The 26,973-nt window shown below is 55.9% G+C and overlaps 5 protein-coding genes across 8 annotated transcripts; 1 reads left to right on the top strand and 4 right to left on the bottom strand.

Moving 5' to 3' along the window:
• Positions 1 to 49: 49 nt before the first annotated feature.
• On the bottom strand, positions 50 to 7,521 carry EIF3I (eukaryotic translation initiation factor 3 subunit I). The gene is made up of 11 exons (XM_026516803.4): positions 7,444 to 7,521; positions 7,258 to 7,350; positions 6,067 to 6,154; positions 5,689 to 5,754; positions 4,586 to 4,735; positions 4,376 to 4,503; positions 1,923 to 2,033; positions 1,711 to 1,800; positions 1,328 to 1,401; positions 370 to 462; positions 50 to 224 (listed from the first exon to the last, which is right to left on the bottom strand). Exons 1-11 carry the CDS (start codon positions 7,444 to 7,446, stop codon positions 143 to 145), a joined length of 978 nt encoding a protein of 325 aa, XP_026372588.1. The 5' UTR covers positions 7,447 to 7,521; the 3' UTR covers positions 50 to 142.
• Positions 7,522 to 7,534: 13 nt separating this feature from the next.
• Positions 7,535 to 16,950, top strand: TMEM234 (transmembrane protein 234). Of its 2 annotated transcripts, none has more exons than XM_044390401.3 (5): positions 7,535 to 7,582; positions 7,872 to 8,023; positions 8,853 to 8,919; positions 12,140 to 12,232; positions 14,602 to 16,950. In XM_044390401.3, the coding sequence occupies exons 1-5, from the start codon at positions 7,567 to 7,569 to the stop codon at positions 14,661 to 14,663; spliced, it is 390 nt and encodes a 129-aa protein (XP_044246336.3). In that variant the 5' UTR covers positions 7,535 to 7,566; the 3' UTR covers positions 14,664 to 16,950. The 2 variants fall into 2 exon arrangements, with proteins under 2 accessions (XP_044246336.3, XP_026372589.1); XM_026516804.4 differs by lacking the exon at positions 14,602 to 16,950 and adding an exon at positions 12,510 to 13,229 and having other exon boundaries at positions 7,538 to 7,582.
• DCDC2B (doublecortin domain containing 2B) lies at positions 13,235 to 18,236 on the bottom strand. The gene is given in 10 exon segments (XM_057305484.1): positions 13,235 to 13,594; positions 13,597 to 13,645; positions 13,906 to 14,009; positions 14,403 to 14,625; positions 15,174 to 15,213; positions 15,321 to 15,467; positions 15,758 to 15,889; positions 16,135 to 16,211; positions 16,656 to 16,707; positions 17,649 to 18,236. Coding segments are annotated over 10 exon segments (1,206 nt in total). The 5' UTR covers positions 17,918 to 18,236; the 3' UTR covers positions 13,235 to 13,481.
• A 98-nt stretch (positions 18,237 to 18,334) lies between these two features.
• IQCC (IQ motif containing C) lies at positions 18,335 to 21,089 on the bottom strand. The gene is made up of 5 exons (XM_026516798.4): positions 20,994 to 21,089; positions 20,428 to 20,571; positions 19,940 to 20,204; positions 19,594 to 19,712; positions 18,335 to 19,472 (listed from the first exon to the last, which is right to left on the bottom strand). The coding sequence occupies exons 1-5, from the start codon at positions 21,033 to 21,035 to the stop codon at positions 18,636 to 18,638; spliced, it is 1,407 nt and encodes a 468-aa protein (XP_026372583.2). The 5' UTR covers positions 21,036 to 21,089; the 3' UTR covers positions 18,335 to 18,635.
• Positions 21,090 to 21,348: 259 nt separating this feature from the next.
• On the bottom strand, positions 21,349 to 26,475 carry CCDC28B (coiled-coil domain containing 28B). Of its 3 annotated transcripts, XM_026516802.4 has the most exons (7): positions 26,372 to 26,472; positions 25,639 to 25,700; positions 24,209 to 24,399; positions 22,928 to 23,094; positions 22,650 to 22,843; positions 22,427 to 22,449; positions 21,349 to 21,546 (listed from the first exon to the last, which is right to left on the bottom strand). In XM_026516802.4, the coding sequence occupies exons 3-7, from the start codon at positions 24,370 to 24,372 to the stop codon at positions 21,492 to 21,494; spliced, it is 603 nt and encodes a 200-aa protein (XP_026372587.3). In that variant the 5' UTR covers positions 24,373 to 24,399; positions 25,639 to 25,700; positions 26,372 to 26,472; the 3' UTR covers positions 21,349 to 21,491. The 3 variants fall into 3 exon arrangements, with proteins under 3 accessions (XP_026372587.3, XP_057161468.1, XP_057161469.1); XM_057305485.1 differs by having other exon boundaries at positions 21,349 to 22,449; positions 26,372 to 26,475; XM_057305486.1 differs by lacking the exons at positions 25,639 to 25,700; positions 26,372 to 26,472 and adding an exon at positions 25,354 to 25,628 and having other exon boundaries at positions 21,349 to 22,449.
• Positions 26,476 to 26,973: the final 498 nt, after the last annotated feature.

Genomic DNA, 26,973 nt, shown 5'->3' with positions numbered 1-26,973 from the left:
AAGGGAAAAGGATGAAACAGTCCCCACAAAATTTCTGACCAGAAACCACTTCTTTCCAAACTAATTTATTTCTCAGAGTCCAAAACTTTCCGTGAGCCCTGGCCCAGAAACTTGCCCTGGTCCCGATGGAGATCCAAGCTTCTTAAGCCTCAAACTCAAATTCAAAGTACTGCGGGTCAAAGTAGTGGATGCGGACATAACCATCTTCACCGCCGCTGCTGTAGCTGGGGAGAGAGCGAGCCAGGGACCAGTCAGGTGTCCCCTCTGGAGGGAGGCAGGCCGGGGGGGGGGGGGGGGGGGCGGGAGGGGCATGGGAAAGGGCCAGAGGCCAGACCCGGGCTGAGCTCAGTTCCCTTCATGGAGCCCTACCTCTTGCCATCGGGATGGAAGGCAACACTGTTGATGGGTCCAAAGTGACCCTTGACTCTTCCAAACTCTTCTTCAAAGGCCAAGTGGAAGAACCTGGAGGGTGGTGGGAAGGGACAGGTCACTCTCCATTTCCTTCCAAGGCATGCTGGACGTACCACTCCCCAAATGCAAAGCAGAAAGTGGGAAAACGGGGATGGGGGGGGGGGGATGCGAACAAAATAAGAGAAGGGTAAGACCGGACCCAAGTGTCTGCGTGCAGACCCGGCTAACACTTCCTTACTACGTGCTGGGCAGCGAGTAGCAACTCGTGCATTTAATCGGCACGATTTTTATAAGGTAAGTATATTATTGCTGTCCCCAACATACAGTGGAGAAAACCAGGCACAGAGAAATACAAGGATGGGTCCGGGGCCTCAGAGGGAGCCCAAGGTCATTCTCGTAACCGCTACATTACACACTTGTCACAGAAGGCCACAAACCTGGCTGTACTTCCTAGCAGGCAATGAAATGAGGAAGTCTCAGGGATATGGTTTGTGTCCATCACAAGACACTCCATGGGGTTTCAATTTGGAAAACTTTAAGATTTTAAGATTTTATTTATTGGTTTGACAGAGAGCACAAGCAGGGGGAGCGGCAGGCAGAGGGAGAGAGAGAAGCAGACTCCCCACTGGGCAGGGAGCCCAGGATCATGACCTGAGCCGAAGGCAGACGCTTAACCAACCGAGCCACCTGGGCGTCCCGTCCCTTTTTTTTTTTTTTTTTTTTTTTAATTTATTTGACAGAGAGACAGCCAGCGAGAGGGGGAACACAAGGAGGGTGAGTGGGAGAGGAAGAAGCAGGCTCCCAGCAGAGGAGCCTGATGCGGGGCTCGATCCCAGAACGCCGGGATCACGCCCTGAGCTGAAGGCAGATGCTTAATGACTGAGCCACCCAGGCGCCCCCCGTCCTCTTTCTTTACCTGGCTTCAAACTTGCCGATCCTGGTGGAGGTGGTGGTTACATCCATGGCTTCCTGACCACCGCCCAGCACCACCTGAAGGGAAGAAGAAACTCTAGAGAGGCCCAAAGGGCAGGCAAGTCCATTTTCTGTCTTTTACCCCTAGCCCATCAGCTTTTAATATGTCCTACATCAGACTGAGAGGATGCTAAGGGCAGGACCCACAGATCCTTCTGCCACCTCCTGCCCTGCCCTCTGGGGCTCCCGATCACTCAGCCTTCTCGTTGCCCTGGGAATCTCCTCTCTACCTGACACGACTTCCCACAGAGTTCGTATCCCAATTGCTACATGAACACTTAGGTCCTTGAAGCATCTGAGGCTTCACCCCGGGTGGGGTTCCCTTACATGGTCATAGTTGGGAGAGAGGGCAGCTGAGTTGACCGGACGTTCTGTCCGGAAAGTCTTCTGGTGTTCAAGAGTTGTAGAGTCAAAGAGCTAGAGAGAGAAGACAGGGGAAGAAAATCTGTAATAGGAGTTTTCCTGAGGGCAAGTCGGGCAAGCCCGAAAGCTCTGCAGGGGGTGGGAGCAGCCCCGCCAGACTCCTTGCCCAGGCCCACCTTGGCTGTGTTGTCCTTGGAGGCGGTGACAAACATGGTCATGTCCCTGGATAACTGGATGTCATTGATCTGCCGGGAGTGCTCCTTAACATTCACCAGGACCTCTCCAGACTGGGGAAGGCGGAAGAGTGAGGCTGCAGGCGGCCAGAGCTCCACCGGCCCCACTGCTCCGCCGGGCTTCTATACTGCTCCCTGTCCCGGCGGGGGGTGGGTCCGGTCAGCCTAAAAATCCCCTGAACCAACATTCACCCCCACTCCCAAGCCCAAGCCCCCATCCTAACCTGGCCCATGTGTACACATTTCAGCAACACGGCTAGTCTGGCTGGGAAAACACGGGCTCATGGTGACAAATCTATGGACCTAGGAACTAACCAGCACGTCACAATGGTAAAGCTGTTTTCACTTCCTCCTTTCGACAAATAGTCCCCGGCTCGTGAATAGTCACAATCTGCGGAGCCCTGTACCACGGGCTCAACACCTGACTTCGATCATCCTCATAACAACCCTATGAAGTGGGTCTTTTAAAGGGCGTCTTCAAAGGAAGAAAGTTAAGGTTCAGAGGGGTGATGTGACTTGCTGGAGGTCCTGCAACCCGTAGGACGCAGAGAGCCCGCGCTCACCCCCCGCCCAGCCAGGGTCGGCGTCAGGTCCACCAGGACGGCTGCATGTCCAGCTTTTTTTTTTTAGATCTTTTCAAAGGGCCATTTCATTTCCTCACTTCCCTTCCCACTCAGCAATCTGCTAGCCTGTACGGTTCGAAGAGCAGAGTTTGAGAGTCTGCCCTCAGAAGCACCTCTCGCTGCCTCAATTTCTCTCTCTAGAAAACAAGAGGACTAAAAACCCGCCACCCAGGGTCACCGTAGGGCTACTGGGACTGTGTCTTATTTGACTTTGTTGTGACAGGAACCTGGCCTATGTTCTGCAGACACTGGTTAGATGATTAAAAGGCCTTGTGAGCAGTGTGCCTCGCACACAGGAGATCCTCAGAGAACTTTCCTTTCCTGAATTATTTTTGTTGTTGTTTTTAAGTAAGCTCTATGCCCATCACGGGGCCTGAACTTACGACCCCAAGATCAAGAGTTGCATGCTCTACTGACCAAGCCAGCCAGGTCCTTTCCTGAATTATTTTTACCTATTCTGTGAGAAGGATGTATTTTTGTCTCCTCCATCAATGGTAGGGACATATCTGGCTCCTGTATTTCGGGGAATAAGCACCAGCTTTGCAGTCAGGCCTGTCCCGGCACAGAACAGCTCCACTATGTGCTGACACCAAGCATTATGTACGCCTTGGACCTTGGTTCTCATTCCCTTCCTGCGGGTGGGTCTGGGACCTGGTGGACTATAGTCAGTGTTTGCCGAGTGACTGACTAACCCTTATGGTAGACCATGCCAGCACTGCCCAGGAACCCGGGCACCCAAATGAGAATCCAAGACAGCCCAGGCTTGACCCTTTCCTTACCCCCCATCTCATCAGTCACCCCTAAATATCTCTTGACTCTGTCAGGTGCTCCACATCCCAGAGCTGTTGCCTCATTCAAGTCCATTCTCTGAACTAAGCCTCCAAAAGCTTTCTAAAGAGAAAGATCTGGGGGCGCCTGGGTGGCTCAGTCAGTGAAGCATCTGCCTTTAGCTCAGGTCATGATCCCAGGGTCCTGGGATCGAGTCCCCATCAGGTCCCTTGCTCAACGGGGAGAATGCTTTTCCCTCTGCCTGTCGCTCCCCCTGCTTGTGCTCTCTCTCTCTGACAAATAAAATCTTAAAAAAAAAAAAAAAATCCTTAAAAAAAAAAAAGAGAGAGAGAGAAAAATCTGATCACCAATCACCATTTAAAGATTCCCTACTGCCTAAAGGAAAAATCACAGTTCCTTACCTCCTGACACTCAAAAAAAATCTAGTTGCTATCCACTTTCCCCCACACCCGTCCCAACAACCCCCTATTCCCTTAACCCCGTGCTTTTGCGTGTGTTGTTTTTTTCGCCTGCGGAATGGCCTTCTCTTCTTGCTTGAAGCTCCATGTATTCTTGACGGGCCACCTTCTCTGTGACAGAGGGCACTTTCTGTACTTGGCTGAGACCTCCATGGCGGCACAACTCACCACCTGACTCCCGTGCTAGCTGTCTGCCAGTCTGTCTCCCCGAGGGCAGGGAGATTCAGGTCTTTGCCCTCAGAGCCCAGCACGAGGCCTGGCACTCAGTGGCGGCAGGAAAAGGCTTACCTGTGACCACCATGAACATGTCCAGAGTACTCTGTGGCCAAGTTTTCCAAATGCCCAGTGTCATTTGATCCTTGCAACATTTTACAGACAAGAAGGCTCAGGGAAGTAACTTGCCCGAGTTCATGTAACCAAGAAGTGGTGGAATCTGTATTCGAACCAGGCCTTGCTCTTCACTACTGCGCTACCCTGCCTCTTGGAGGGAGTCGTTCCGCTGGGCTGGGCCCACCCTCCTCCTCACCTTGGCGCTATACTGGTTGAGCTCCCCGCCCTCATGGCCCGCGATGATGCACTCCCCCAGGGGTCCCCAAACAGCACTGGTGATCTTGGAGTCGTTGCAAGGGATCTTCATGTAGGGCTCGTTGTTGTCTGTGTGGGGGAGGAGATGTCAGGGCCTGGGCTCTGGAGCCGCAGCCTGCACCCCAGTCCTAGTACCCCAGCGCTGGCTCACCGATCTGGCTTGGATCCCGCAGGTCAAAGAAGCTCACAAAGCACTGGTAGCCCATCTGCTTGTCCGTGGAGAACATGATGATATTGCCCCCAAAGTCAAAGCCACACGTCCGGACAGCTGAATTGGTCTTGAGTAGGGCCAGCTGCTTCCCTGGGGACAGGCAGAGTCTGGGCTACCCCCTGCCCGATGCCATTGAGGGGAGGACACTCTGTTCCTGCCTATCCTCCTGTCCACTGTGTCCCCTGCTCTAGTGACCACACCCACCACCGCCTCCTCCTCGCTGCTATGCTTTGGCTCAAGATTTTTAACTTGCTCCCCGCCATCTCTCCTCAGACATCCTGTGGCTGAGGCACTGCTCATAGTGCCTTGTAATACATCTGTCTTCTCCTCAGAACGCATTCCTCCACAACAAGGATCTGCTCTCTTCTCTCTGCATGTCCCCAGAACCCAGCATCGACCTGGCACAGAACTGGGTGCCCAGTAAATATTTACTAGAGGGAGCAGGTTAATAGGCTCCCGTGTCTTTGGTCTGTTCTTCCAATACTCCCCACTGCTACCTGAGCTCGCCAAAATGAAACATACTCTCCCCTGCTCAGGGACCTCCATGGCATGCCAAGTCCTACGGAACAAAGCCAAGCTCCTGAGTCTGGCATTCGAGGCCTATTCTGACCCTAGCCTGCCTCCTCTTCTCTCCTGACTGTCTATTTCATCCCCGAAGAAGCAAGAGCTCCCATCGGATCAGATGACCTGGACAGGACACTTGCCATGCTTTCATTCCAGCATGTGCCAAAGTGGTGACCTCTTTCTCATCCTTTAAGCCCCAGCTCGTATGACATTTACACTGGGAAACTTTGCCGGGTTGCTCCCATCCCCATTCCAGGCAGTCAGCTGCCCTCTCTGGCCTTCCACAGCGCTCTGTGCTTTCTCTAAGGCGCCTTATAGCTTACTGTACTGCCTCTTTGCTTGTCTCTTCCTCTCCTTGTCTCTTTCTCATTCCTTGGGACAGGAGCCATCTCTGGGTTTATCTGTTTCCCCAAAACCTGTTCACTTGAACAGGTATGCTGCAGGTCCTCGCTGTCAGGTGAAAAATGATCCAGGCTTACCTGTTTCACAGTCCCAGAGACGACAGCTATTATCAGCAGAGCCGGTGAGGACATGTTTGGTGTCCCCTGAAGAGAGTGTTAAGAAACATGACCGAGTTGACCTGAGCCCTTGTCCTCCTGGAAAACCATCTGAATCACCTCCCCATTCAGCCCCAGACAGCCTTTCTTCCTCTCTTATCTCAGAGCATTCTAACTTCCTTGTCTAGAACTGGAACTTGTCTTGAATGTTCCCCCAACCAGTGAACGGACCGGGGATTAGGAGGTAGGTATCATTCCCTAGACCCACAATAGCCTCCCAAACTCCCAACTCCAAGTCTGCAGCCTCTCCATTGCTGGGCAAACTCTGGGAGCACAGACTCAGAGCAAAGACAAGGATACAGTCAGCATCTACACACCACACAGCTCCAGTATGGCCCATATAAGTGCCCAGCCTCTCACCATTCACAGAGTACCACACATTGACAATCTGGAGGAGTCAATGACAATGTGACACATGGTAAACATCCCAGGCAGAGCAATGGTCTCCTACTTAGAGGTTCCCCAGGAACCCTCAGCAGCCTCTAGCCAGGCCAGATTTTGCCCTCTCCTGCTCATCTCTTGGGAAATAGCAGGTTGCTGGTAAAAAGCTGGTAAAAACTCCTGGATTCTCCTCCTTCATACAAGTAAGTGGCAGGGGAGTCAGGAGGCTTGCAAAAATATCTCCGTGCCATTGTCCTGTTCCTTCCCCAAACCCTCAACTACAGTCCTTCTCTTCTCTGAGCTTATTTTCCTGTCTGTAAAATGGACACAACAATAATGCCTTCTTTAAAGGGTATCTGTGAGGCTTCAATAAAATGATGTCTAAGAAATTTAAAATATAAGTGACTAACAATTCTCCACTAATATACACGAGGTACTGACTTGAATAATCTCATTTAACCCTGAGGACAACCCCACGAGGGAGGTACTACTAGTCCCCATAATTTATAAAAAGGGAAACCAAATTTAGAAAGGTTAAATGACATGCTCAAAGTCAAACTGCTACTCGGATGCAGGGGTCAGGATTCAAATCGGGTCTGTTGGCTTCCGAACTCCCACTTTTAGCCATTAGAGTAAACATCTTCCATACGGAGATGCCTCAAAGGGCAGTACTGTGAGGGACTGTTCGTACTCAGTGAAAAGCAGGATGGGGCCCAGAAGGACCTACTGAAATGAGACGGGGACACCTTCAGTAAGTCCTCTGTTGTCCCTCACCGCCCAAGGATCAGTTTTCCCCTTCTAGAGGTAATCTGTTCCCCTGCCCTGGGAGAACAGTCACTCTCGTCCCCGTCCCCCTTCCATAATGGTCTCTTGCTCTTTTTCTCCCGTCCACTTCTCCTACCAACAACTGCGTTCTTTCCCGGTATAATGCTCTCGCCCACCTACTCCCGGGATGGTCTCTTCCTACTTCTCAGAATGGGGAGCTCTGCGGTTCCCCTCTCACGGGAAAACCGGTTTCTCCACCCCTCGCCCTGGCAGAATGAATTCGCCCCCACCCGGCGGGCCCCCCGGCCCCAAGGTCCCACCGGCCCGCCCTCTGCCGACGCTCACAGGGTCCTTGGCCACCGTGAAAAGGAGGTCTCCCTCGCGGTTGTACTTAATCTGCGTAATCGATCGCTCATGGCCCTGCAGCAGGATCGGCTTCTGTGGGGACAGGACAGGTGTGTCAGCGCCCAGGATCGGCCCCCGCCCCAGTCCCAGACCCTCACGCTAACACCCCAACTCCGGGGAACTCACCATCCCGGCGTTGACGCGAGGAAAGAAGCAACGTGAGTAAGACCGGAAGAGGCTTCGGCGCCACTTCCGGATTGTGGGTCTCCGCCCCCTTCGTTCCCGGAAGTGGACGGGAGCGGCGTTGCCATGGCGGCGTCTCTTGGTGGGTAGGCGGCCCCGCCCCTCTAGGGGCTTCCCAAACCTTGCCCCGAGTTCATTTCCCGTTACACCTCCGACACCTGACCTTGACCCCTGCTCGAACCCCAAACTCCGGGCTCCCGGATCTATCTCCCCGGCCTCCCGGGACCTGTCCTACCCGCCAGTCGCACCGGGGCGTCGGAGAGCAAGGGAGGGATGTGGGGGCGGCTGGCTGGGGAGGGGAGGCTCGCGGAGGGCCGGGCCCAGCGGGCGGCCGTTTGTTGGGGGTGAGGGTCACTCGCATCTCCATCCAGGGCAGGTGCTCTCTCTGGTGCTGGTGGCCGCCTTGTGGGGTGGCACACAGCCGCTGCTGAAGCGGGCCTCCTCCCGCCTGCAGCAGGTTCATGAGCGGACCTGGGCCCGGCAGTTGCTGCAGGAGATGAAGACCCTCTTCTTGAATACCGAGGTGTGTCTGTGAATGGCCCCTTTCTCGCGCATAGCTGCTAAAAATTTGGTCTCTGGAGTCAAACAAGGCTGGGTTAGAATCTGCTCCCCACCAGCTTACTCACTAGAAGCTCTTGGAGGAGTCCTGTCCTTGAGCCTCAGTTTCGTCATCTGTAAAATAGGGAACGTTAATGGTAGCCATCTTACAGGGCAGATGTGAGGATTCAGTGAGGTGAGGCACAGAGAGCACTTAACATTGGGCCCAGTACATAATTAGCGTTCAATCTATAGCTGCTATTACTAGTATTTTATTATACTAGTTAGAGGTGATCCCTCCAACAGACCTTCCAAAGGAGGACTTGGGACTCAGATTGACCCTGGGGAGGGAGGATAAGGAAGAGTATGGAGAACTACCTCTGACCCCAGTGCTGCCAGCCTAGGCTAGTGGGAAAGACAAGGCGTAGCCACAAGCACCTCTCAGGGCTAAGGGCTATGAGAGAGATACAGATTAAGTGCTTCCTGAGTTCACAGGAGGGAGGCTGGAGCTAGGAGCCTTGGGGAATGCTTTTTGGAGGGAGTGACATTGGCATTCAGGGATTTGCAGGATGGGGAGGATGGGAACTAGCAGGGCTGAGGGAGAAGCATTCAAGGCAAAGGCATGGAGTTCAGTCAGTAACTTGCCATCTGCCCTGGAAGGGTCCTTTTCGGAGGGCTAACCACTCTCTGGACGCTTACAGCTATAAGGAAGCTTTCGTGTAGCTTCCTCCGAGGAAGGGCATATCTAGAAGCTCAAAGAAGGCAGTGCTCCTGAGTCAAGCATCACACTGACTGCAGATTTCTTCTGTTTCCAGTACTTGATGCCCTTTTTCCTCAACCAGTGTGGCTCCCTTCTCTACTACCTCACCTTGGCATCAACAGGTGGGTCTTTGACTTTGAACTGCTATGCTCAGTGGTGGAGGCCACCTGGAAGGGTGCCGGAAACACCTTGTTTCCATGAGTGCGGGAGAGCCCACTATCTCTGGTTCCCTCTTTGCACCCTGTTCTCTGAGCACCTGGGGCACAGCGGACTGTTTGTGAGTATGCCGCCGGGCACTCGGGTTGGTGTGAAGCCTAGCGGTCTCGTGCAGCAGCGGAGGAAGAAGGAAGTTTCATTTGGCTGTGCCAACAGCTGGCCTTGACACTCTTGCTTCCACGGTGTGCTATCTTGACCAAGTCTCTTATTTGAGTGTTGGTTTTATATGATGGTCTTTGTAGCATTGAGAGGATTAAATTCAGTGTATGGCAAGCATCGAGCAGAGTAGCTGGTGCGCCCTGTAGGAGCTCAGTGAGTATATATTTCCTTCCTCCCCCTGGTTGTTGACTGTCCTCTCCTGCCTCAGATACTTTACTCGTTGTACACATTTTACAGCCATACCGCAGAGATAGTGCAGGTTCGGTTCCGGATTACTGCAATACAACAGATGTTGCAGAGCGGGTCAGGTGAATTTTTTTGGTTTCCCAGTGCACGTGAAGGCTGTGTTTAGGGGCGCCTGGGTGGCTCAGCTGGTTGGGCATTTGACTCTCAGTTTCGGCTCAGGTCATGATCTCAGGGTCGTGGGATCGGCCTCGGTCGGGCTCCCTGCTCAGCACAGAGTCTGCTTGGGTCTCTCTCCCTCTGCCCCTCCCCCTGCTTTCTCTCTCTCTCAAATAAATGAATCTTTAAAAAGGAGAGAGAGAAGTGCAATAAAACGAGGCAGGCCTGCATGTGATTCTCATTAGGACACTGGAGCAGATATGATGATCTCCATGTAGGAGATGAAGTGACAAAATTTGGGGCAATTTATTTCCCTTCTCTGAAGTCCCAAGCATGTCAGTGCAAAAGGATTTGAAACCATATATTACTTCAAGTACATGCTCTTGAACTTTACTATGAGAAATCTCCCTGCTGTGGTTTCATCTGGAATCTCACCCAGGCACGCCGGGGACTTGAGGGGAGTTTGGGCCCCAGATAGCTCTGGGGAACCCCTCGGAGGCCATGGGAGAGTGAAGAGACAGGCTGACCTCCAGGGCTGCCACCTTAGCTTCAACTAAGGGCACTCTACCTTTCTCTCTTTTACATGTGGGGCTTCTCATAAGACATCATTTAAAAGAAAGTTTGAGGGGCGCCTGGCTGGCTCAGTCGGTAGAGCATGCGCCCCTTGATCTCAGGGTCATGAGTTCAAGCCTCATGTTGGGTGTGGAGATTACTTAAATACAACTTAAAGTTTGGAAAAAGAAAAGAAAGTTTGAAAGCCTGGCACTCCCTGCTGCCCAGGAATGCTGAACCCTCTGGCCGGCTGACTGCAGTTAGCCCTTTACCGAGTTTTGAGCAAATGGCAACATTAGGGTCCTGTTATGTCATCACCTGCCCGACCTCCATCCTGTTCCATCTGTCCGTGATAATCAGGCACAGTGGCCACTTTATCAAGGATTTACGTATTCAGCCAAGGACTAGACACACGACCCTGTTCCATCTTACAGCAGCCCTGTGGTACGGAGCTGCTGTCCCCTTGCTATCACTGTTACAGGGCACAGCGAACGAGGACCTAACCAAGGTCACACAGGGAAGCCTAGGTCTGCCTCACGCCAGTGCCCTTGCTCTTCCACTGCCCCCTGCTGCTCCCCTTCCCATCTACTGCTGCAGACCAGTCGTTAGCCGTCCTGGCATGCCATGGGAGGGCGGTAAGCCCAAGCAAGCAGCTCTGAGGAGGTAGGCGTTGTGGTCATTTTCCCGGACGGGCAGTGCGAGCCACGGTGGGGACTCTCGGGATGGGAAGCAGGACAGTTCCTCCCCTTCTTGAAGGAGGTAAACCAGGAATGCTGGGAAGGAATGAGCTGAGGAGCCAACGTGAGAGGTCAGCCTGGCCAGTCTTGTCGTAATCAAGTAACTCAGGATCTGATTTACCTTTTTCTTTTTTTGGTATGTGTGTAGTAAGAACACTTAACATGAGGTCTACCTTCTTAAAAAGGTTGTTTTGTTGTTGCTGTTGTCGTTTTTTAAGTAAGCTTTATACCCAATATGGGGTCTGAACTCACAACCCTGAGATCAAGAGTCACGTGCTCCACTGACTGAGCCAGTCAGGCGCCCCCTATCTTCTTAACAAGTTTTAGGTGGGGGCGCCTGGGTGGCTCAGTCACTCAAGTGTCTGCCCTTGGCTCAGGTCATGATCCCAGGATCCTGGGAAGGAGTCCCACATCGGGCGCCCTGCTCTCCTCCCCTCTCCGCACCCCCCCCCCGCCACTCGTGCAGGCATTCACTCTCTCTGTCAAATAAATAAATATATTTTTAAAAAGTACAAAATTTTTTGTACAAAAAGTGCAGAATTCAAGCGTAACACATTTTCAGCTAACCGTGTTAACTGGATTAGTCTTTCAAGTTTGTTGATTGGGAGTCAGGCCCTTGGAACTTCAAAATTAAAGGACCGATCCTGGGATCCCGGGCTGTCATGCCCTCTACCAGCCCTGTGGGGCCAGTCCTGAGCACATACCTGCCTTCCTGCTTCTGACATCTTTTCCCCTTCTTTAACTCCATGAGGCCCGAGCCGGAGCTGAAGCAGACTCACGTGTTTCCCGGGCTATTCGGTTTGTCCATCTCCGTTTGGTTCAGTTGGGGCCCAGGCTGTGGAGTCAGGCCGACTTGGTTTAAGTCCTCAATTTGCCTCAGTGTATGTGTCTTCTCTGAGCTTTCGTTTCCTTTATGCAAAGTGCTAATGCTCTTCTCGCAGTGCTGTTGTGAAGATTGAAGATGGGTACACAACTGGCACTTAATAAATGGCGACTGTGCTGGCGCACTCACCCTACTGCATCCTTTCGGCTTTGGGGCCTGTCTGTCCCGATATCCTTGCGATCTCAGGAGCTCTTCGAGTGCAAAGACCTCATCCTCAGCCGCAAACCCGGGTGGTCCCAGACCACCTTGTTGTTCGGGTCCTCGTGCTGGAGTGGAGGGAGCACCGAATATACAGTCGGGAAACCTGACCTGAATCCTGAGCTTTGCTGCGATGTCATCGGGAAAATGAGATAGCTTCTTTTTTTTTATCAGGCTGTCTTGATAAAATGTGTTTTTTTGCCTAAAAAGGCATTTTTTGGTATCTCAGAGGTTTTTTTCATTCTGATCACTCAGATCTGACCCTAGCCGTGCCCATCAGTAACTCTCTGGCCGTCGTCTTCACACTGATTGTCGGGAAGGTCCTTGGAGAAGATATCGGTGGAAAAGGTAGGTCAGGCCCCTGAGAGCGCGGGAAGCCGCTCCTTGGGCCTCGCCACGCCGGTCAGCCCTTTCCCAGAGCCCGGCTGCCACGGGCGGGGGAGGAGAGGATCCTTCCCCATCCCTCCCCTTTCCTTGGCAGCTCTCCTGCTTCCTTATGGCCGTCAGAGTTTCCTTGCCCTGGGCATTCTGGGGACAGACCCCATCTGCACTGGTCCCTCAGCCCTGCACCAGCTCCTCCTAGCATGGCTGGGCTCAGCCCCTCGATTTCTGCCCGTTCTCCCAGGAGCATTCACAGGCATGGTGCTCACCGTGGTGGGGATCGCGCTCTGCGTCACGAGCTCCGTGAGCAAGACCCAGGGGCAACTGTCTGCCCTTTGAGTGGGCCGATGCCACCCTCCAGCCCTTCTGTGTCCAGGAAGCCGCTCACCCAGGAGGCGCAGCCAGTGAGCAGACAGACCTCGCAGTTCCCCCTCTGAGCCTCCGCGCCCTCACCCCTTAGGGGGCGAACAGCTACCTCGGGGTGGCTCACACGGGAGAACCACAGTGAAAGATCTGTTCAGCTGCTAGGATTTAGCACAAGAGACTTCATACCTCCCCGGCAACCTTTCTGCCCCAGCAGCTGTCCTCGTGCTGTCATGTCAGGCCCCCAGTGCAGCCACTGTCACCATGGCCTGATCCAGACTGTCACAGCAGCAGAGTGCACGGGCTGCACGGAGCCAGCCAGCCGCCGTCCGAGCCAGACATGCACACAGGAGGCCGCAGGGCTGCCAGGGGCCTTGGCTGGCTGAGGCGGGGCCCTCAGGGGAAGAAGTACATCGGAATGGCAGGTGTAGAGGAGATGGGCAGTCCAGGAGCCTTGCCTGGCCCAGCTAGGAGGTGGGTGGAAGTCCTCATCTGCCCGCCCCCTCAGACAGACAGTCTGGGGCCCCAGCACCACGTCACTTCAGCCACGTGGCGCAGTGCCCGGCGAGGGGTAGCCTCAAATAAATCTGCACTAAACAGACGGAGGACAGTAAGTATTCTTTTATTGCGACAGACCTGCTCCCAAGTTTGTAGCCTCTCCTCGAAGCTCAGTTGGCTCCTCCTGGCTGGCCAGAGAACCCCTTAGGAACATGGCCTCCATGGCTAGGGCTGCTCGGCTCAGAAGGAAAAGAAGACTGGGCTGTGGGTTTAGGAGCAGAAGAGTGGGCCGGGGCTGAGGGGGCCACAGGGTATCCTGTGAGCCCAGGGGAGGTGCTGGGTCCCCTGGAACAGGCTACTGGAGACGAGGATTAAAGGTGGCTACAGAGTGGCCGCCCCAGTTCCTGGCTGGAGCTGCTGGCTCCCGAGATGGCAGAGATGGGGTTGAGGCTGAGACTGCCGTGCCAGCCCAGGCTGCTTTTCCGGGCGCAGGGCCTCGTCCACCGCCTGTGCTGCCCTCTGGAGGAGGCGGAAGGCCACAGGGAACGGAGCATTAGCGTCCCCTGTCGCCTCCAGCCCTCAGCTGAAGTGTCCGACCCCCGACCCCCAAAAGGAAGAGGCTTTACAAATGCGGACCTGCCCTCTCGTTCAACAGGGTAGGAGGTCGGGCCTGGACGGTTAGACCTGCTCACGGCCCCAAGGGGGAGCTCTCCTGCCCCCGGGCTGCCATTGGAGCTCAGAGCTCCCGAAGCAACATACTGCTTCCAGCCCCCGCCTACCTGATCCAAGGGTTCCTCCGTGTACGTGTCTTCATCATCTGCCACTTCCTGGGCCCCTGCTGTCTCCTTCCTCGGGTGGGGAGCCTCATATACTCCCTTGACTCCTGAAGAGGGAGGCAGTGTCGGCGGATGCCCAGGCCGAGGAGCCCTGAGCCTTTCCCTTGCCCTTCTCTCCCGGGCCCTTCCCCTCCCTTGAGCCTTGCTCTGTGCTCCCCACTACCTTGGAGACTGGCAGGGTAGCTCTGAGGCAGGCCATTGGCCCCCATCCCTTCCAAATCCCACCCCTGAAGTTTCTTTGTGCCTCATTTCATATTGCCAGCTCCCTGCGAAGCAGCCAGGGACTGCGTGTGCACATGGGGCAGCGGGAAAGATCTGTGCTGACATCAAGGCCAGCTCTGTACCTGGGCATTCTGCCCCCACGGACCTCTCCCACAACAGCAGGGACCATTCTGTGTCACCGTCCGAGGGTGGGTGCAAAGGGCCTAGGGTCCCCTCACCTGATGGAAATGAGAGCGTGGGTAGCCTGCTGCTTGGCTGAATGGCCTGCTGCGGTCTGGCGTAAAAAGCAGATGGCTCAATGTGGCTGGGCTCCTTCGGAGAGGTCTGGGGTGCCTGAGCCCTGTGGCCCTGGGCCCGTGGAGGGGATACTGGGCTTGGGCTGTGGGTGATGATGGTTCTTGCCTTCTCTCCCCTCAGGCCAAGCTTGCACGCCCCTGGGGCCTGTGGGAGTTTGGGAGAGATGCCGTCCGTCTTCATAGCCTGCATCCTCCCCCCGGCTCCCTCTTCCCATCAGGCTGCCTTATCCAGGGACAGAGCCGCTGGTGCCTGGCACTCAGGAGGCCCAGTGAAGCCAGGCCGTGTCTCCCGACCTCCCACCCAGCGCTCACGGGCTCATCTCTTGGGAGGGCTCAGGCCTGGGATCAGCCAGGGAGCCGGACCCCGCTATGCCAGGGAGGCCACTTCTCTCTGCCAGCGGCCCGCCCGGCAGGAAGGCATCAGCTCCGGCAACTCAGAGGCCTCCGGTCTTCACAGAGCCGAGCTGAGCTGCCTTTTATACCAACTTCTGGTCTGGCCCTTGCCGCTCAAGAACTGTGTCACCCTGGACAACTGACGTCGCTCCTGTGAACCCGAGTGTCTCCTCTGGAGAATGGGAATGGTAACCTCTGTTCCACACAAGGATGCAGTGTGATGTGAGAGCCTGAGCTGAAGGAGAGGTCAGCCAGTTACCCCCCTCCTTTCCTGCCTCCCGTGGCCTCCCCGTCACCTACCTGCGGCTTGCAGGGCTTCGACTTTGGGTCTGGGGGTTGCCTGCAATGAAAGGAAAGGCTTATAGTAGGCGGAGCAGGCAGGGGTCAGGGTGGCTTCCTCCGCTCTGCCCTGCTGCCCCGCTGCCCCGCCACCTCACACGGCCATACCGGCAGCCCCTGCGCAGCGAGGGGCTAGGCACCAGCAGCTCCAGATAGGGGAGGGCCTTGAACTCCTCCTCTCCGACCGCCACATAATAATGGCCATTCACCAGCGCCTCTCTTGCTGCCAGTGGGAGCCCCTCCAGGGTGCAGAGTCTGGGAGAGAGAGGTAGGTGAGTAAAGGCCGGTGGACAAGACGCCTCTTCATACTCGGCAGACTGGGACGGGGTGGGTGCGGCTCTTCCGAGGTACCCGTTGGCCGCCGACCCTCCGGGCACACGGGCCAGTCACCTCGGCTCTGCCCCGGCTCCAGGGGCTCAGCTGGAGGGGCCTCTCCTTAGGGCATAGAAGGAGGTCCTGTTTGGGGAAATGTGCTTTCCTTTTGCCTTGTCGTCCGCAAGGACAGCCCCGGTCAGCAAGGGGGGCTCCCTGGAGCCCACACTCACTTGCACGCAGCCCCGGCCTGCAGTCCGGCCCGCTCAGTCAGGAGCTTCAGCACGGTTTCCCAGTCCTCGCCGGCAGCCTGGGACAGCTTCAGGCTAAATGGGGGACTTACCAGGTCCCCGTTCCTGAACACACTGGGACAAAGAGCAGTCTGGTAAGGAGAAGGGTCCCCAGAACGGCCCACACATGGAGGAAGAAGGGCAGCACAGCCGGAAGGTGGTCTGAGAACCGGGGCATTGGTCCGTTTTCACCCATCAGGCATGTTGGGATTTTCTATATCCCCACCAGTGACCAAGGGCTCCAGGAACAAACCCACCCACATTTTCTTGGTCTCACTGAAACAAAATCTGTGTTTCTGCTACCCCTCATTGGCACTCACTGGATATAGCAGGGGGAACCTGCAGGTGGTCGCGGTCCAAGGGTCCTGTCACCTGGGTAGTGAGTCACTGGAGGACCCTGAAACCCAAGTCAGGCCCTCAGATCAGGAGAGAGTTGAGGCTTTTGGCTAGGGGTGGGTCAGTCCAAGGCGGGTAGGGTGAGTGAAGGAGGGGGCAGGGAGGGTGGGATGGGTCACACCTTTCACCAAAGGAACCTTCTACCTCCCCGAAGTCACATTCCAACCATCCCCTTGCCCCCATATATTTTACAACTTCCTCTCTCTTTTGGGGACCACAACCTGGAGATAAAGTAAAAGGCTGGGCGAGGAGCAAGGGATAGTCTTAAAATCCTGTACCCCGGGAAGGGTAGCAGCTGGCTCCAGAGTGGATGTGGGGCGTGTCCCCCATGGACCTGACAGATGCTGTTATTTCTAGAGCCCCTGACTTCCCAGGCCAAATCGGGGGCAATCCCAAGAGGGGTGAGAAGACAGAGGGCTGGAGGCCAGCATCCCCCAGGACTCACTCGTAGTCTGCTGCCCTTCCCACCTGGATCCTTCCGTCCAGGGGGTAAATACCTGAAAGGACAGATGGGTCACAGGTCATCTTGGGGAGCCTGGGACCTCAACACCCTAGTGGCTGCCAGAGTGAGGGCCTAGGGCACAGCTTACCAGGTATCCATTCCCACCGGGATACTCTCAAGACATCTGTCCAGAAACAGATGCTGGTCCTTCAACCTGCCTTAGGACCCTGCGTCAGGCTGACCATCCAGACTGGGGTCTCAGACACAAACCGTTAAGATTAAAGGTCAAGAGAAACTAGTTCATTAAGCATCGTACTGTATCTCAGAAATTCTCTCATTCACAAGGTTTTATCTCATTTTCTGTGAGACGAGAAAGTTACATGACTCACCTACAGTAATACGGAAGTGACGGAGCCCAGATTCGAAGTCTGTCTGGCTTCCCACCCCTTGCTCCTTATGCTACTGTAAGCAACCCCAGGGGACAGCTGAGTAGCACCTGGAAGCCAGATCTGAGTTGGAAGCTCAGACACTCAAAATTCTTCTCCCATCTTGGAAGGCATGGCCCCACGCTGCAAAGGGGATGACCCCAGCCCGTGGAGAGCCCAGGATGCCTAATTACAGCAGGGAGGAAGCCATGGATGGATTTAGCCTTTGGTGCTAGAGGACCCAATCAAGAAAAGCCTTTGGAGAAAGGGGCTCCACCTGCAGGAGAATGTTCTCGCAGCCTGGTTCTGACAGCATAAACATCAGCGTCCTACTTCGCCTAGAGCTGTGGCTTCGCTCTTTGTAACTTGCGTACTCTGAGGCAGGTGACTCAGCCTGTCTTGATTTCCCATTCTAAAGAACGGGGAACAGAGCACCCCCCTGCGTAGGGCCGCTGTATTCCCGAAGAGAACGTACCCAGTGCCTGCGCATACACAGGAAGAGCGAACACGAACACGACTGCTCTTGCAGTGACCGCCCTCCCAAGGCTGTAACCAGCCCCGGCCCACTCACTGCAGCTTGTGGAATCTTTCGAAGCCAGCAGCCACATACTGCCCTCCGTTCTGCAGGTCGGCCAGGTCAGTGACAGGATGGCCACCACAAGTATAGAGGGCCCGCACAGCCACCGGGGCCTGCACAGTCGAGGTCACCTCACGGAGCAAGGTGTCCAGGGTGGGAAAGCGGCGTTGGCTCACCACCAGCTGGCGGCCTGGGGAGAAGGGGTCCCCGTTCCGGTATACCACCACCCTCTTGGCTGCTGGATTGCCACCGCCGGCCATCATGTGTCCTCAGCGAGAGACGCAGAACTGTTGCCAGGCAACCAAGGCAGGCTGGGAGCAGTGCCAATCAGAAGTGGAGTCCTGCCCCGTCGCCCAGGAAGGCGCGGAGAGACTGCAGGAGCGCGTGTCTGCCTTCAGGGTCTCATCCAGCCGGCCCTTGGTGGGGCCTCGAGAGAGAGGCAGTGGTGGAGATCACCCCGAAACACAGATGTTCCAATACCAGCTAGGGAAGATGCCTCAGAGGCTCCCCGCTACTCTGCAGCCCAAGGGCTGAGCTCAAAGGAGGACCAGCTTTGGGGACTGGCCCATCTGCCCCCAGACTGTGGCTCCCAGCCAGCCGTGGGGAAGATGCCACGTGCCAGCAGGAAAGGCACAGAGGGCCCAATGTCTGTCCTGAACAGAGGCAGAAGACGAATGCAACCGGTACAGAATCCGTGGAAAACCTTTATTCTCCATCAGACTCTCCGTTACTTTCCCCAGATAACTCCCTGTCCCAAAATTTGGATGAAGCCACAGGCAGAGGATGAAAGAATGTCTGTCTCCCTCCCCTCCCTATACTGGTGGCAGCTCTGCTCCAGCTTCTCTTGGCCCCATTAGCCACCAACGGCCAAGGGCAGGGGGTAGAGCTGGTACCAGCGAGCAAGGATGAGGCCCTGCCTCCCTCATCACCCTTTCATAGCATCCCTCTATGGAACCTGGGCTTCCCCTGGCTCCCCAGGGCCTAGCCTGGTGGTCCTGTTTTCCATAGCCTGCCCCTCCAGTGCTCCTCTCCCATGTGGGCTGACCCTGTCAAAGATGGTTTTTCAGGTGGCCTGGATTGCCATGGTACAGTCCTCTGGTTTTTCCCTTCCTCATGGCTAGGTTCATTGGAGGTTCTATCCCTGGAGCTTTTCTCACTAAGGAGCTGGCCCTTAGGTGGTTTAGTCTTCCAGAGATCCTGGCCACCATGCTCTGCCGAGGTCTCATCCCAGATGCAATGGTCCTCTGAGAGGTCCAGCTTCCGTGGCCTAGCTCTTTGGCCATCAGGCTCTCTGTGTTCTGGCCTCCTGGAAGACTTGTACTCAATCTCTGGGTCTTCACAGAGTGTGGGCACCCGGGTCCTGGCCTTTTCAGAACAATAGCTCCCAGGTTTGAGGCCTTTGGGGGTGCAGTTGTCCAGGACAGTCGTCAGCGGTGGGTAGGTCCGTCCAAAAGTCTGTTCCCCGCGGTCTGGGTCTCTGGTGAACCTGTTCTCTAAGGCCTGGTTACCTGATGGTGTGGGCAGCTGTGGCCCGACCCTCCTGTAGCATGGGTCCCTGAACTTGACCCCAGCAGTATTTTTATTTGCAGTGGCCAGTCTTTCCGGGGTCTTGTGGGGTGGTGATTTGAGCCTCCAGCAGTCACCCACGTGCTCTGGCTCTCTAGTGGTCCTGTCTCTGTAGGACTGGTTTTTCGGTGGCGGGCTTGTTTGCGACCCAGCCCTCTCACAGGTCTGTGCCCTGTGGTCTGGGCACACGCTGGGCTTGTCTCTGGGCTGGCTGGCCTCCGGGGATGTCAGTGTGTATTTGAGAATTAAGTACTGTTGGGGAAGAGAAAGACACTGTACCAGGCAGGACTGCTTGAGCACAGAGCACGAGGCTTTTCCCTAACCCCCACCCTTGGCCCTAAATGTGCAGGCAGGGCTCCAAGGGAGTGCCTACCTCCTTACGGCTATTGATGGCCTGCTGTAGCCAGAGCAGTTCCATGGCCAAGTGGTTGTGGTGGTACTGGAGCTCCTGGAGCTCAGTCTGGCTGCAGGGCAGTCCTGGACCTGCAGTTTCTGCGAAGCAGGAAAGAAAAATGGAGAAGGCTTTAGTACACACTGGGCGCTGGCTACCATTAAGCCCTAGCACCCTGCCCATGCCCACTCACAAATTGCCCTTAACCAGGCATTGGGAAGAAAGAGAGGGATGCAGCTTATGGAGCACAAGCCTTTCACTTTTCAGATGGGAAAGCTGAGGCCCAGAGCAGGTCAGGGGCTTGCCCTGAATCTAGGCACACAGGTACCTGGGTTTTCCATCCTTGACTTATCTCTGGTCTCCCCTTGGCTGGGATTCCTGGCTGTCCTGCTGTGCTCATCCCAAAGCCAGGGGCTGTCACCTCTGCAGGGAAGACTTCCTGAGTTTGCGGAGCTCTCTCCTGACTTCTTCAGCATCAGCTCCTCCAAGACAGCTTCTCTCTCATGTTCTTTACATGCGAAGCGGCTCCGCAGTTCCTGCTCTGGATTTGGTGCCCTCCCTTGGGATTTCCGGGTCCGATGGGATTTTGCCTTCTGAGAAATGAGAAGTATGAGAACCTCACAGGTAAACCTTCCAGATATCTGGATGCCAAGATTTAGCATACAAGGTTGTAAGGATTAAGGATCCGAATGTGAGGAGTGGAGTCTCTTCCACTGAGAAAAGCTTGTCAACAGGAAGGGTGGATTCTACCATTTCCTTGAATTCCCTGCCCAGGTCCCTCCTACCCCTCCCTTCTTCCACTGGGGTGTCTACTACCTCTGGGAGAAACTGGGGCCTGGGAATCCAGCCCTCTGTCCACTGAAGCGTGCCCAGATCACCCTCGATTTCTCGTACAATAGCCTCATACTCAGCTCGCAGACTCTGGAAGTGGCGTCGGACCAAGAAGCCTCGGACGCAGGCCTGCGTGGAGAATAAGGGGGAAAGAAAATGCTTATCACTGCAAAAGTGGGGGCATTGGGGGGATTTTCCTGGAGGGATCGTCCCAGTGACTCAGACGGGATCTGGCCGCGGGAAAAGAATAGGTGATGACGCTGTACGTCAGGCCAGTCTCCGGTGGTTCAAGGGAGGATGCCGGACTGGGTCCCCTTCTTGAACTTAAGGCCCTTCCCGACACTTCCTGGATCCCGCAGGAGCGTATGGTGGGAGTGGAAGGCCGGTGGGGGTCCGTGGGGTCCCAGCATTCTTTAGGGCGGTGGGGGTGGGTCGGTAACTCCAGAGGCGGGCATGAGGGTAGGCGACCGAACGTGGTAGCCGCATCTCGTTCGAAGGTCACAATCCGAGATCCCGTGGTGGGAATCGTGCACCCCCCGCCGGGTCCGCACCTGCAGCACCGACACCCTCCGAATCAACCGCTCCCGCTCCATCCCGGCGCCAACAGACCGGCTGCAGCCGGAGCGCCTGCCAGTTGCGTCACTAGTCCGCGCCGCGTGCAGGCCCCGCCCCTGTCGTCTCCATGGCAGCCGTGTTGCTGCGGCGGCGGCCAGAATTGGGCCGCCCGCTCCCAATTCCCACTCCCAGAGCCGCGCTGGGAATTCCAGTCCCTTTCCCCCTTGCCCCCGCCACGCGGAGCGGGACCACCCAAACCACAGTGTGTCGCGCAAGGGTGCCTCTGCGGAGGCAGGGACCTGGGGCCTTCGGCGAGTGGAGACACAAGGAGTGGAGGAAGCACACGGAGGAGCCAGTTAAACCTTTCTGGTTTAATTCCATCCAGTGCCCCCCTCCCGCATAGCACCTGGGGGGCCGCGGAATACCCGATCGAGTCCGTAAAAAGTCACAGTTCGAAGGGAATGAGAGGGGCAGTCTGGGCTTGGGTCCGACACCTACACAGCGGACTGCTCCTCGGGCTCGGCGTTCTCGGCCAGGTGCAGCTTCTGTCTGTGCCAGTCAAGGATTGCGATGCTGTAGACCCCAGCCTTTCCTGCCCTGTCTGCCCGACCTGCGAGGCTTCGTTTCTCCGGTTGCACAAAAGGGGGGGGGGGGTCGGAGGACTCGGGTGATCCGTGATCCAGGTTGCAATCCACACCTGCCCTCCTTGCTAGGTGGATAATTCCCTTCTCTTTTGCTTTAGATCTTGCAGGTACTTGCAAGGTACTTGCACCCGCACTATTTCTGGCTGAGACTAGATGGGGAGATAATCTAGATTAGTGATAATAATTGTTCAATGTTGAAAGAGCAGGAAGACATCAGACAAGCTTTGCCATGGATTGGTGTCAGCTAAAATACTTGCAACGATTTTCTTTCTAATAAAGATTTTTTTGGGGGGGCGCCTGGGTGGCTTAGTCAGTTAAGGGGTTGTGAGATTGAGCCCTGCAGGGGGCTCCACTCTGGGTGTGGAGCCTGCTTAAGATTCTCTCCCTCTCCCTCTGCTCACCCCCTCTCCCTCTCTTTAAAAAAAAAAAAACAAACTTTTTTCACTAGTGTGACTAAAAAGGTTTTATTTTTAAGTAATCTCTACACCCAACACGGGGATGGAATTCACAACCCTAGAAATCAAGGATCCCAAGCTTTACCGACTGAGCCAGCCAGAGGCCTCACTTGCAAGGATCTTCATAAGAAATCACATTCCCTGTAACTATCTCTCCCCTAATATTCGGGAGAAATGTGCATGGGGGCAGTTTGTGGCTAATTCTGCTTCAGTAGGACAGAAAGGGGGAGATGTTAGTTTTATTATAAATACTCCTGGAGGGTGGTGGGAAGAAGGAAACGGATTTCGTCTGTGGGCAGTGTGGACACACATACACATAGGAAAGGATACATAGAATTACTAAGATCTTCCAGCTGTCAAGAGAGAGAAAAGGAGGTTTCTGTCAGGAGAGGCACCAGGCCAAACCCCAGATGCTCGGTGAGCCATCTTCTGGTGGGGGTTGGGGTTCCATGCACCTCCAGCTTTCCACCCAGGGGCCCGAATAGCCTTAGGATCATGTGCCTCCCCCAGCCCCTCGCGTCCCCGGGAACAGACGCACCCAGCCCTGACCCACATTGCTAAGCAGCTGGTCCAGGTTGCGGTCCGCCATCGTCTTCTTCTGCTCCTCAGGCAGCCCCTCCGTGACCCCGTCCTCCTCCTCCTCCTCCTCCTCCTCCTCCCCACACACGTCCAGGCTGAAGTGCAGCCGGGCCAGCTTCTCCTGCATCTCCCGCACGTGCTCCAGCTGCTCAAAGGAGCATTCCTTCCCTGGACAACACCTGTCTCAGCCCTGGGAGCAGCCTGGGACGCTGGCCCCGGCCACACCCCCGCTCAGCCCAGCCGGGGACTCACCAAAGGCCTGCAGGCGGCCTGAGTGAAAATCATTGAGCAGGTTCAGCAGTCCCCCCTCCATCTCGTAGACATCCGTCACCTCGGTCAGAAAGGAGTGCTGCAGGGGAGTGCCTGCGGGGCCGCCCCCACTGCCGGCCAGCACGGGGCGGCATTTCTCCTTGCCTACCCTGGGGGGGGGGGGGCATGGGCATGGTCACAGGGCGGAGGCGGCCAGGTACCCGAAGTGTTTTAGGCCATCAGTCTAGGCACTAACTCGTCTTCCCAGCCGGCCCTGCCCGGGGCACCAGGACTGCGAAGGGAAGGGAGTGAGTGAGGAGGGGAAGGGAGAAGAGGTCAAAGGAAGTCTTTTTCTTCAGAAGACCCTCATAGCCAGAGCTGGGCCTCAAGGGGGGCTTTCGGGTCCCTGTCTCAGCCCTGCCCTCATTCCTCCCACGACCCTGGGTGGATCCCTTGTCCTCACTGCGAACAGTTACTCCTTGTTGCCACGACAGCCATCTCGCCTCTCCCAAAAATCTCTTTCAGCTCCTCTTCTGTTTCAAAACTTTGAATTTTCCATTGTCCCCAGGATGACACAGAAGGACCCTTCTCAGCCTGCCCCCCATCCTGCTGCATTTCCTACTGCTCTTGCTCCAGCCCTGAGCTTCAGCGACACCCCAGTGTGGCCGTCCCCAGACAGATCTCTCAGGCAGGTTGCGTGCTAAGCCCCAGGGAGGCACGGTCATGGGAGAAGGAACGCCTTGTGTTTTGTGGGAAACAAACGTGGACACGTACAGTAGGATCCAAATCCCCAATCATTAAGAAAAATTAAGCAAAAATTCAAATTGTACATCCGAGTCTCCCCTTACCATCTCCTGCTCCATGACACTCCAGGGCCACCAACCTCCTGTGGTTCTTGGAACCTCCCACACAATATTTTCCTTCCGTACTTATGTCAGGCAACTCCTTCAGCTTAGACGTGGTCTGTCTGTCTGTCTCTCCAGTGTGCCCTACAGCCTTACTTTTTGGCAGCATCGCCCACTCCCCGCTCTGACGTGCATCAACATGGTGTGAGATCCCAGTCACCCATCGAGCCTCTCCCCTGCAGCTGAGGGCAGAGGCTGGGGCTGAGGCTTCTCTGAGTTCTCAGCGGCCGGCAGGGGCAGCCCAGGGAAGGTGTCCGTTGTTATTAAGGCTAAGGCTCAGTTAGGGCTCAGGCCACGGCTGTCTTTACCTTCCTTCCCACAGGGCTCAGCCCAGAGTTGGGGTCCCTCCCTCCTTGCCCTGCTTTCCTTCTGTACCCACCTCTTGAACTTGGCCCGCTGCTTGGGGGACGGCAAATGAGGGAGTCCCAGGGCCAAAGAGCCGCTGTGGCTGGTGGGCACAGGGACCCTTCGAAGTGTGCCCGGGGCCTGCGCTGGCTGGGTCAGGCAGGGCTTGGGACTCCTTTTCTTCTTCTTGTCCTCCATTGGATGCCGGCTGGGCCTCAGGTCCCGCTGAGACAGTGAGAGGCAAAGACGTCACTTCACCCAGCCACCCCTGAGAGCTGCAAAGGAAGGGCTCTGGGACCTTCCCACTGTCCCCTCACAACTGCCAGGGCCTCGGTCCCCTCCTCTGTCCAGGATGGGCAGGGCCAGATGCCAGCACCTTACCGCTGGGTTCTTGAATGTATATTTGAAGGACCTTCCAGGGCCCACCCCAGGTCCCCCACCTGCCCTCCAGCCCTGGCCTGAAAACCTGGCCCCTGCCTGGAAGGGCTGGACCAGACACCGTCCTCCCGCTGCTGCTGGGATTTCCTGTCCCAGGAGCTGAGGGGGTGGAGCTGGCAGAGGAAACGGAGGGGGAGGCAGCGTGGATGTGAGCCGGCAGGAAGCCAGTGGCCGATTAGGAGCGTCTTAACTGGGTCCTCTTCTATTTATTCAGCTGTCCAGGCAGATGCTGAAAAGCCCATCAGCAAGGGAGGTGACCAAGGTGTAGGTGGGGGCGCCCAGGAAGACTTCAGTGTCAGGCAGTCACCATCAGAGGATGGGTGATGGGGCTCACTGTGGGATCTCCCCCCCACTCAGACACTGGCATCCCTCCTCTTCCGCCCACCCCCGACCTCAAACAGCAGGCAACTCCCAGAAGTTCTCAGGGACGGGCTTCCTGCCGCTTCCCCCTCCCCCGTCAGAAAGGCCTGGCTCCGCTTCAGCTGCGGCCAGCGTGGGGTGGGTGGTCGGGCAGCGGCCGTCTGGGCCTCCAACAATGGCTGTGCCTGTGGCTGGCACCGCTCAGCCTCCAGGCCAGCTCCACCCCCTAAGCCTCAGGTCTGCTGAGGTCCTCCCGGTGGAGGCCTGGGGGCCCTTTCCAGGGACTCTCCCAAGCTGCTCACTCCAGGCTGCCGCCACCCAGCCTGGGTCTGCACCCTGTGATGGTGGCACCATGGGGGGCATCAGCATTGAAATTAGCACCTGGCTGGGCGGCCCCAAGGGGGTGTGGTGGAGGGGAGACAGGAGCACGCCCTCTGTCTTGCGTTGCAGCAGCTTGGCCCAATTAAGGACTTGATAGAAGAATTGGAGCAGGAGCCCCTGCTCCCCAGGAATGGCTGGGGGCCACCTGGGATCTATTTCCCATGCTCAGTCTTCAAAGCCGCGTGCCAAATGGATCGCTCAGCTGGGGAGCCGGGATCCAAAATGGAGCGTCAGACCTGTGACGTTCTGCACCCCCCACACACACCCTGGAAGGGGGCAACTGACCTGGAGGTGTCGGTCAGGAGTGAGGCTTCGGTGCCGTTCCCTCCGCCCTCAGCGCTCTCCTCCTAGGGAACCGGGCGGGTGCCAGCAGAGCAGGCAGGAGGTAATTTGCATTTAAAGAGAAAGTGACCTTCTTTAGCGGTCGGGATGCAGAAGATGGGAGGAGCCTACGACGGTTAACCAGGCAGTCCCTCTCCCTTGCCTCTACCTCCCCAGCTGAGCTAAGGTGACTAACGTCGGTTGTCTGATGGCAATCTAAAAAACTCACTTTCCCATCAGTTCGGGGAGAAGCTACAGTCCCTTTACAAAATGGTGGTGGCTTTGTCAGAAGGCCAGGGTGGGGCGATAGGGATGGGGGCAGAAAATGTACTTAAGCATGTAAGATATAAATAAGCATACAAGATATATATACATAAGCCTAAGTCCAGCAGCAGCAGAAACAAACTGTAAGAGAAGACAACCACTATGAAATCCAGCTCCACCGTTAGGTACATTTTTTTCTCATAACAATCCTGCAGGAAGATACTGTCATCATCCCATCTGCTGAAAGTAAACTACAGTCTTTGGAGGGTAATACCACTCACCCTACAATACCCAGACACTCCTCGCTGGTAAGCAGTGGGGACTATATTCAGCCCCTGATGAAGTGATGGGACCAAGCCTCCTCCCTCCCCACCCCCAGGTCTAAGAGACACGCGTGGGGAGCATCAGGTCGGAGGGAAATCGGTGCGATTACCTGGCGCTGGACCCCAGCCCCCAGGAGGGAAACCTGAGCGCCACCCAGAGGCTGACCTAGCGCTGTCCTTGCTGCCTGGGAGGCCAGATCAATGGAGCAGCTATTTAAAGACCTGGCAGAGGCGCCCAGCTCAGGTCCCCAGAGAACCATCTGATGCAACAGGAGACAGGCTTATCCTTGGCCAGGCTGCCCTCGAGTCTCAAGTAACTGCCCCAGGGCAACATGCACAGCACCCTAGTCCTCCTTCCCCTCCCACTGGGCAGGAGCAGCTTCCCGGCACCGGGGTCTCCAGATAAGTTAGAAAGGGATGGGCTCTGTTTCCACGGGCACCCGTGCAGGGACCTTTCCCAGGTGCTTCCAACACCTAGACTGTTTGAGAAGGGGAGACATTAATTCAGGACTTTTTCAATAATCAGAGGCTGGAGGGAAGGGTCTGCAAAGGCAGAGAGGACAACCAGTAAGCTGTTCTCCTCCAGCTGCTAGAGGGGCACCAGGGTCCCTCCAGGAAAGTGGTGGCAGGTGCAGGAGTACCCCTAGGGTGAAGCTATCTTCAGAGGTGCGTGGCTTGGGAGTTTAGAGTTGGGGCAGCCTCTCTGGACTCC

Source organism: Ursus arctos, unplaced genomic scaffold (assembly GCF_023065955.2).
Source record: "Ursus arctos isolate Adak ecotype North America unplaced genomic scaffold, UrsArc2.0 scaffold_32, whole genome shotgun sequence".
NCBI lineage: Eukaryota > Metazoa > Chordata > Mammalia > Carnivora > Ursidae > Ursus > Ursus arctos.
Note: the sequence above shows the minus strand (reverse complement) of the source record. Positions and strands in the feature narration are given on the sequence as shown.

What these genes read in the sequence shown, in the direction of transcription:
- EIF3I (XM_026516803.4), bottom strand. An exon ending in GTGGTGTGTAGATGCTGACT is followed by an intron (nt 5,755 to 6,066) that starts GTATCCTTGTCT and finishes CACTCTCTTCAG; the next exon opens with GGGACACCAAACATGTCCTC. An exon ending in CCAAGGACAACACAGCCAAG is followed by an intron (nt 1,801 to 1,922) that starts GTGGGCCTGGGC and finishes TTCTCTCTCTAG; the next exon opens with CTCTTTGACTCTACAACTCT.
- TMEM234 (XM_026516804.4), top strand. An exon ending in CCCTCTTCTTGAATACCGAG is followed by an intron (nt 8,024 to 8,852) that starts GTGTGTCTGTGA and finishes TTCTGTTTCCAG; the next exon opens with TACTTGATGCCCTTTTTCCT. An exon ending in CCTCACCTTGGCATCAACAG is followed by an intron (nt 8,920 to 12,139) that starts GTGGGTCTTTGA and finishes CTGATCACTCAG; the next exon opens with ATCTGACCCTAGCCGTGCCC.
- IQCC (XM_026516798.4), bottom strand. Translation starts at nt 21,035, where the DNA reads ATGGAGCGGGAGCGGTTGATTCGGAGGGTGTCGGTGCTGCAG. An exon ending in GGAGGGTGTCGGTGCTGCAG is followed by an intron (nt 20,572 to 20,993) that starts GTGCGGACCCGG and finishes TTCTCCACGCAG; the next exon opens with GCCTGCGTCCGAGGCTTCTT. An exon ending in CCATCAATAGCCGTAAGGAG is followed by an intron (nt 19,473 to 19,593) that starts GTAGGCACTCCC and finishes CTTCCCCAACAG; the next exon opens with TACTTAATTCTCAAATACAC.
- CCDC28B (XM_057305485.1), bottom strand. Translation starts at nt 24,372, where the DNA reads ATGGAGGACAAGAAGAAGAAAAGGAGTCCCAAGCCCTGCCTGACCCAG. An exon ending in AGGCCGCCTGCAGGCCTTTG is followed by an intron (nt 22,844 to 22,927) that starts GTGAGTCCCCGG and finishes GGTGTTGTCCAG; the next exon opens with GGAAGGAATGCTCCTTTGAG. An exon ending in TGGACCAGCTGCTTAGCAAT is followed by an intron (nt 22,450 to 22,649) that starts GTGGGTCAGGGC and finishes CTCTCTTGACAG; the next exon opens with CTGGAAGATCTTAGTAATTC.